Source organism: Populus euphratica, unplaced genomic scaffold (assembly GCF_000495115.2).
Source record: "Populus euphratica unplaced genomic scaffold, PopEup_1.0 scaffold647.1, whole genome shotgun sequence".
Classification (NCBI taxonomy): Eukaryota; Viridiplantae; Streptophyta; class Magnoliopsida; order Malpighiales; family Salicaceae; genus Populus; species Populus euphratica.
Window position 1 is genome coordinate 113,314 of NW_011500513.1, and position 9,077 is coordinate 122,390.

Consider the following 9,077-nt stretch of genomic DNA (forward strand, 5'->3'; position numbering starts at 1 on the left):
TGGACTGGGTCCCGCGTCGACCTGCCCGGCCAACCAGGTTTTCCCCGGCCAATTCCCAAGTAGGTTTTTGCCTCAACCTGGGCCGGTCCCAGGTCCAGGTCGGGCCGGGTCCTGGGTCAACCCGCCGGCCGGTCCAGGTTTTAAAACTCTGCAAAGAAAACTTGCTTTGCTCCTTGAACAACTTTAAACATTGTAGCCACCCACCTCCTGGTGCAAAGGAGGACAACCAGTCTTATAATGCAACATGATATGCAAAAGGTGATGGCAATACTTACGAGAAAGGAGTGGCAAACAGAAAACTAACCACTATTTTGGCACTTGTTGATTTTCATTTATTTTGAACTGGAGATAGAATAGTAAAGCAGGACAAATAAAAGGCTCCTTTCGTAAATGTTGCTTTACTTGAGCCTGTGGAATTGCTAGGCATTTTGTGACTTGCGACAACACTAGGCACTAACCAAATGAAAAAACAGTACGGTTCAACTTCATGGAAGACGACACGAGCAAGAAAGTTAGCAGATTATATGACCTATCGTCCATAAAATGGGATCTCCATGCACTGTAAAATCAGGCTCTCGTCACATGATATCACCTACAGCAAGTTCTAAAAGCAAAAAAGATTATCTCGCTCGAGTGGCAGAATTCAGTTACAATTACCTAGAAACAGAATAAGTCCTTTCATATAAGGTATACGATAAGTTCTACGCAAGATCAGAATGCATTCTTTTTCTCACAAGCTCATTTGAGTAACGACTGTATTTTTAAGACTTGATAGGATAAAAAGAATAACTAGTCTTTTAACAAACGCCTTACCAGTCGTTCCACTTTCAAAGCCAGAGCTCCATCACCCATGTCCTGAAGAAAAATATTTTTTTGGCATCTCTTTTGTTGAAATCATCTCCCAAAGATCTCTTAGATGAACCCTCATTCAGAGTTCGGCTACGAAAAATCTTTCAATCCACCACAAAGCACCACTCTTTCAAGCTACCAAGTAACAGAAATATCGACCTTTTCAAGAAAGCAGTAAGGTATCTATCGTGAAGCAATACAAATTCAAGATTCTCTACCATAATGCGCCTAAACATTTTCCTCTACAACTCCAACATTACCGGACATGAGAACGGAGAAAGGCTCCCTGTTTCCAGAGTTCGGTCTATATATGCTAAGGCCATGTATATCTTGGCATGAGGTGTCCTCTGCGAGCTTAAAAGAGGAAAATCAGCAATATATTCATTAGCTAATTAAGCCCAAAAATATATAGCCATAATTGAAAATTTACGTTATTTACATTATGGTTACAATTTGTAATATATATCCTCTTATTCATGTAAATAAAGTATTGAAGAAAAGAAAGATATTTCTCCATTCTATCATGATATCAAAGCATACCGATTCTTTTGTTAAATTCGTTATCAACTTTGTCTCCCTCCATAGCTGATATTGAACCCCAAACTAATGAATCTCTATCTTCCTCCATCCGAGTCGAATTAACTACGATAATGACTAAAGTTTTGAGAAAAATTTCAGCCCCTAGACTTCTGATGGTGCTATTGCACCAATTAATCAAGTTGGATGGCACCAACTATGCACTTTAGTCCTAGGCAGTTGAGATGTATATTTCAGGCAAGGAAAAATTGGGATATATAAATGGCGATCTTTCTCAACCTCCTCAGATGGATTCTACTTTCCGACGATGGCGTACTGACAACATAATTGTTAAAGGGTGGCTAATAAATTCCATGCATCCCTCTCTTGTCAATAATTTCATCCGCTTCCCTGCAACCAAATTAGTGTGGGATGCAATTGCTACTATATACTTTGATGGTAGTGACACCTCCCAGGTGTATGACCTCTGGTGACATGTGACACACCTTAAATAAAGCCTATGGTTCGTTGGGAAAGGTCTATCTATAACAAACTCCAAGGTCTCTGGCATGAAATCGACTTTCATCGTCTAAACCCGATGGAAAGCTCAACAGATATTCAACATTACAATTCTCTTATTTAAGAAGATTGAGTATATGTATTCTTTGATGGTCTTGATGACCATTTAGATCATATCAAGTGTGATGTTATGTGACATGATCAAAAGATTGATGTCTTTTTCCAAGTGTAGGAGTGTCGAAGTAATAAATAATCCGGTAAGACCGAGATCGAACCACAGGGAGGTTAATTATATAAATTATAAATAACAATGACAATAATAACAACAATAGTAGTAATAGTTGACATGACTAAAAGATTAATATCTTTTTCCAAGTGCAGGAGTGTCAAAGTAATAAATAACTTGGCAAGACCGAAGTCGAATTATAAAAAGGTTAATTGTATCAATTATAAACAACAGCAATAACAGCAATAACAGCAACAACAACAACAACAATAATAATAGTAGTAGTAGTAGTAATAGTAATAATAATAAAGAAAAAGAAGAAAAAGAAGAAGTTGATGAGAACTTTGAGATGGAAGATCAATGTGAGGATCAAACAATGATAAAAACAAATGTCAAGGTTAGAGGATCCACTAATGATATATCAAACAAGTATAGTATAAACTCTTATTACTCAGGTATTCATGATTATAACTTATGTTAACAAAAAATCAAGTTACTTTCATAGCACAGGTGTAGGTTATACCATACAGTTATGCTATAAAAGTGTCAAGTATTTGTTGTACCATGTGTTATACAATACAAATCTAGATTAACCATTGAACAAGCAAAGTATTAAGAGTGAACAAGATAACAAATATAAAACATGTTAGTATCAAACATTAAGGACCATCTTGAGTTTACAGTATACTTATTCTTACACTATTAGTATAACATTTTTACTTTGACATAATAAATTTAACTAAATATAATAAAAGAGAGAAACATAAATAAATAAGATAAGAACATGAATAAGATAAAAGTTAACTAAGTAAAGGAAAGAAAATGAGAAGCATAAATAAGATAAGTAAAACTTAAGCATTACAATAAAGAGAGAGCAAGAGCATAATCTTGATCTGAAAACCAGGATGCCTAAATACATGGTAAATGCCTCCTTTTATAGGCCAAAATTTAAAACTATTGATTTGATAACTAATTGTTGAGTGGGTGGTCATATATTGATTTGGTGACAATCCTTACCTTCTTTTCTGAACAAAACGTCATTAACAACGTTAGAATTGGAACCAACCTTATTCATGAAAGTTCTAGGAAATTGTCTTAACTTTCAGGAAAAAAAAAATTAAGGTCATTTGGACTTCTAGAACTCGAGATATGAGCTGAAAATTGAACAACATCTAAGTTGCAAAACAGATTCAGACTTTTACGTTGGTGCTAAGATCTGGACTTCCAAACAGCAGAATTGAATCTTTCCTTCCACATGAAAGTTTTAAGCCTATGTCTCAGATTTCTATCCATATAAAGCAAACCTAAATTTGAGATCTACAGCTCTAGATATGCACCAATTACGAAATAGTGTTCCAGTTTGGATTGCACCTGCATCTATTTTTTAAGTTTGGCCCTCTCTTTGTTCTTTCAGTTTCAATACTTTAACTCCTCAATCAATCCTTTCCTTTATATGATAGGCTTATATTTAGGATGAACATTTACCATAAGTTAAAGGTATTTTATGGAATCAGACTTGTTATTATATATAAAAAAAAGAAGTTTTAATTAAAGAGTTATTGATACTTCAAATGCCAAATTATGATATAAAACCTTGATAGAAATACACTTTATGATATAAAACCTTGATATAAATTATGATAGCAAGCCTATGCACATGTTAGGGGGGATGCTATTCATCAAGCAGTGATAACCACGGGTTTTGATGATATACCTGGAGTAGGCCTAGCGTCCAAGAGTCTCAAACATAGCTCACATTCTCTCTCTTTTCATGGTGGCAAATTTGGTTCCATCTCTAAATCTCGAGCCACCTTTGATGGCACTAAATGCTCTCACTATGGGAGGGCAAAACATACTTATGAGACCTGTTTCAAGCTTCATGGGTATCTTGATTGGTGGCACAAACTCCAAGCTCGGAAGCGTCATGATGGAAATGGTGGTAATATAGGACAGGTTGTAGTGGCTATAATAGAACCATGTCTATCCCTTGTTCCAGCTGTTAAGACCAGTACTGGTAACACTAGACAAGCTATAGTGGCTGTAGCAGACCTACACTCAGGTAATGTTGTACTTGGTTCTAATTAGGAGGCTGACTGTAATGACTAGATACTTGATTTCGGAGCAATAAACCACATGACTTTTGTTGTCACTAATTTCTCTCAACAGTCCCCTCCACGATGAATTAGTATTGCAAATGCTAATGGAAACATTTCTTTGGTAATAGGGGTTGGAACAATAATGATATCACCAGCCCTATCACTGTCTCATACATTTCTTGTGCCTTCTTTATCTCACAAGCTATTATCCATGAGTCTGATTACTAAAGCCTTGAATTGTGTTATGCTCATTTATCGTATGTTTTGTCTCATTTAGGATGTTCTCACCAAAGAGATCATTTAGTGTGGTACTAAGAAGGGGGCTCTATTATATGGAAGATGCCAGTATTAGTCGAGCACATCACATGTATCATTCAGGCGACCTCAAAATGGAACAAATTTTGCTCTGGCACCATTGGTAAAGCAACCCATTGTTTAGTTCCTTGCAACATATGTTTCCTAATTTATTTATGGGTTTGTCGATTTTGGATATTAAATATAAGACATGTATTTTAGTAAAAGTCATCAAGTTACTTATACACTGAATATGAATAAGAGGGATATTCATTTTGCCTTGATTCACTCTAACACATGAGGTCCTTCCCCAAAATCTACTATGTCTAGTTTTCTTTGGTTTGTGATATTTATCGATGACTATACTCAGATGACCTGGATTTATTTGTTGAAACATAAAAATGAGGTTTTTTCATGTATTTAAATCATTTCATACAATGATTCAGACTCAGTTCGCAGCTAAGCTCTAAACGCTTCGATCAGATAATGGTGGCGAGTATATGAATCAATAGTTTTGTAATTATTTCCACCACTATAGAATAATTCATAAGACCACATGACTCTAGACTTCGCAACAAATGGCATTGCAGAATGCAAGAATCATCACATTCTTGAAATTGCTCAAGCTCTGTTACTTGGAGCTCACATACCTAAACATTACTAGGGTGATGTTGCTGCCACAACTTTCCATCTTATTAATAGCATGCCTTTAAAAGTTCTTAGGTTCAAAACTCCACTACAGGCCTTGTCAACCTATATGTCATTACCCATACTATTGACATTTCCGCCATATATCTTTGATTGTGTTACTTTTGTTCACCTCCATAAGAATCAATGCACGAAACTTGATCCTTGTGCCATTTATTGTCTTTTTCTGGGATACGCAACACACCAAAAAGGGTACTGATAATATGACCCAATTACTAGGCACACATATATGACTATAGATGTCTTGTTCCTTGAATCTGACACTTTCTACTCTCCTACTGCATATAATTCTTCTCTTTAGGTGGAGACACAAGTAAAAGAAATGAATTGGTTGACATTTGACTAGTTCAAAGACACTGATATGACACCGAATATAACTTAGTCTATTATCAATCAGGATTCTAATCTAAAGTTAACTTATCCAGAAGCTGAAGTAATAGTGTTGACATCAGCTGGTGCGGTGGCATCATTTTCCAACTACTAAAAAATATCTGACGTCCATCCAAAGGATTTTAGATGCAGATCTGGTAAAAAGGCTGATAAAATGGAACAATTTTTAAGTTACTAGTTTTTTCACTTTGTTTTTATATTTTTAAAATATTTGTGAAAAAGTTAGAAAATTTTTATTTTTTTACTTTAAATTAATTTTTTAATATTTTTATATCATTTTAACATATTGATATAAAAAATAATTTTTAAAAGATAAAAAAATATTTTTTGATATATTTTTAAATTAAAAATATTTTAAAAAATAATCATAGTTATACTTTAAAACTAATTAAAAAATTGAGAAACTAGACACTGTAGTTCCTCATAAAAAAATAATTCTGAATAATAATTTTGTCAAATGTTATAATTGAGAAACTAGACACTATAGTTCCTCATAAAAAAATTATTCTGAATAATAATTTTGTCAAATGTTATTCTTCAACTATATATTTGAATGATTTATATAAAAAATAAAAGTACAAAAAGTAAAAGAAAGAAATCTAGGATAAATAAAAAAAAATAGCATCACTTTAACCTTCCCAATCTTAAACATTATTCTAACAAAATTTAAACACCAATCTAATAATCTAATCGGGTAAAAAATAATATCTGTTTTTTAAAAAAAAAATTATTTAATGCTTCTGAATTTTTTTAAATCTTAGATTTATCATTCAGTGGATAGAGATGCATGTCAGATGTAATTGCAGCCACTTTGATATGAGAACTCAAATCCTCTAGATTCTTCCTCTCTTTTCAATTTTACAATTTCACCCCCTTTTTTTTAAGTTAAAAAGTTTTTACTTTTTTTTTTAAATTAGTTTTTTTAGTATTTTTAAATTATTTTGATATGTTGATAATATTAAAAAAAATTAAAAATTTCAAATATTTTTTAATATATTTTTAAATAAAAAATATTTTAAAATATAATTATTATCATAAAAATAAATAATTTAAAATAATACCAACCCCAAACATCAGCTGAAGTGAGGCGTGCAAGTTCCACCTCATGCCATAACTGATAGCCCTGAAGATTTTTCTCCGTAATAGGTGTAGAAGACAAGAACATTCCAGTGGCTGTAAGCTCGTGGGATTCGCTCACTTTTGTTTTTATTATTTTTTTTAATTATAATATCTGGTGAATTTATAAACATCTCAATTAATTCAATGAAATTCAGAAATTATAAACTATATAAATTTTTAATAATTTTAAAATTTATAATATTTTAATTAATAATATTTAAAAAATAAATCTAAAACCTAACCAAATTATAACTCATATTCATATTCATATTGTTTTTATTATATTTTTTTTGGTTGGAGGAGACTCCAGGCTGCAGGAGACAACTGCTTACTATGGTTAATTGGTGGTCATGTGACTTGCTGATTGATTTAATGTAGCGCTCTTTAGTTTAATGAGTCTGGTAGTGACGTGGCATCCACACCTAATGCTTCCTTTCTCTCTCTCATGCTTTATAACACCAGTCCTTCCTCTCGGTACTTCTTACTTCTTGAGCTTGCCTTTACACTCGAAAGCTCTCCTTTACTTCTTCCCAATAGGGCCATCACTGCCCCATCTCTGTGAGATGGTCACAAAACCAGCTGAAGAGGCTTTAGACCAGCTGAAATACCAGGTAAAGACTGCTCTTATCATAGATAGAAGTACGTCCACCTAGTATTCCCCTCACTTCTTTCATCATTACGGACTGTTTCTTCTCCTCTTCCTGAATCCATTTCTCAATTGCTTTTGCAGACATGGGTCTTGAAAGTCTCAATCCACTGTGAAGGATGCAAAAAGAAAGTTAAGAAAGTTCTTCAAAGCATTGATGGTATATGTTGTGTAAAATACTCAGATTTGAGATTCATTTCTTTATCTATCAACTTGTACGAAGTAGTATGCATGTATTCACTTTGCATGTTTTCTTTTATTCTCGACTAGGTGTTTATAATACAGAAGTTGATTCTCACCAGCATAAGGTTACAGTTACTGGCAACGTGGACGCGCAGATTCTTATCAAGAAGCTGATGAGATCAGGGAAATACGCAGAGCTTTGGCCTAAAAACTCCGACAATAAGGAGAAAAAGTCTGGAAAATCCCAGAACAATGACAAGCAGAAGAGTCCTAAAGATGTCCAAGAAGTTGGTGGTGGTGGTGATCATCAGAAGAATACTCCAGCAGAAAAGCCTGAGACGGGCGCTAAAATTAGTGGTGGAAATGGTGGTGATGATCAAAACTCAGGGGCGGAAAATGACGATGCCGGCTTAGAAAGTGCTGCTTCGGTTGCTGCGGCTGCTAGTGGTGGTGGCAGTGGTAAAAAGAAGAAGAAAAAGAAAAAGCCAAGTGGCAATTCTAACAATGGTGCCAGTGGTGATAATTCCGGTGGTGTACCGGCTGATACCGGATCTTTATCCATGGCTGATCTTGACTCAGCTCCATCTATGCCCTTGATGAGTCAAAGCCCTCCACATCAGCATGTATACCCGTATCCATCAATGTATAATCAACCTATTCCAGCTTATGGAATAAACTACAACACACCATATTGTAGTGCTAGTGAGTCCTGTTATGCAAATCCCATGCATGCTCAGATTCACTATCACCAGCAGAGGTACCAGCCACCAGCCCCGCCATCCGATCTTATCAAGGAGTTTGGTGATGATGATAACGAGACTGGATGCTCAGTCATGTGAATATTCGTAATTAATGGGTGATGTAACGTGGGGTACGTATACAAAGGAAGTTAAAATTTGAACTAGGGAGCTAATATAGTGTAGTGCCTTGTGCGGGAGGTGGATGGATTAATTTTGCAATATGGAGCATAAATGTGAAGATAGTGGAGCAATAAAAAGGGCAGCTATGGGGTCTCAAGCTGTTTAATGTTTTGTCTTTATTTAGCTTTATTTGCTGCTTCTGTACTTTTATACTTTATATAGCCTTAATTGTAATGTTTGGTTAATTCTAGGCCTTGTTTCTTTCGTGTAAAATGAGATTTTTGGTTATGAAACATCAAAATATAGCTTTATTTGCTGCTCTCTTTGCTGCCTGAAACTTTAAAATGGGCATTTCCAGCAAGTTTGCTTCCCCACTAATTCACCCTTATATTGGTGGGTGAATGCTATGTATGAAGACTTGCATTTTCAAATCGGAAATGCTTGAGGTGGTCTTCCTCAAAGCAATCCCTTCCATTGGCAAAGACATTTCTATTCATGTACATCTTTCGCTCTCAAAGAGAGTGCCACTTTCTTCCATATGATCGGTTCTAGCTTTTTCTCTTCTTTTCAGATCGCGTCCTGGCAATTGGGACCATCAAGTGATCAGTAAATCTTCTCTCAATCGTCTAAAGGATAAGGTGATCATGCACTCGGCGTAGATACATTCTCTG

General features: G+C 34.8%; 1 protein-coding gene across 1 annotated transcript; it reads left to right on the forward strand.

Moving 5' to 3' along the window:
* Window positions 1-7,052: 7,052 nt before the first annotated feature.
* LOC105115122 (uncharacterized) lies at window positions 7,053-8,577 on the forward strand. The gene is made up of 3 exons (XM_011011920.1): window positions 7,053-7,328; window positions 7,448-7,523; window positions 7,634-8,577. The coding sequence occupies exons 1-3, from the start codon at window positions 7,110-7,112 to the stop codon at window positions 8,383-8,385; spliced, it is 1,047 nt and encodes a 348-aa protein (XP_011010222.1). The 5' UTR covers window positions 7,053-7,109; the 3' UTR covers window positions 8,386-8,577.
* The last annotated feature ends 500 nt before the right edge of the window (window positions 8,578-9,077 follow it).

Coding starts and splice junctions, on each gene's coding strand:
- LOC105115122 (XM_011011920.1), top strand. CDS start 7,110: ATGAGTCTGGTAGTGACGTGGCATCCACACCTAATGCTTCCTTTCTCT. Junction 7,329..7,447: donor TAGACCAGCTGAAATACCAG/GTAAAGACTGCT, acceptor TTGCTTTTGCAG/ACATGGGTCTTGAAAGTCTC. Junction 7,524..7,633: donor AGTTCTTCAAAGCATTGATG/GTATATGTTGTG, acceptor ATTCTCGACTAG/GTGTTTATAATACAGAAGTT.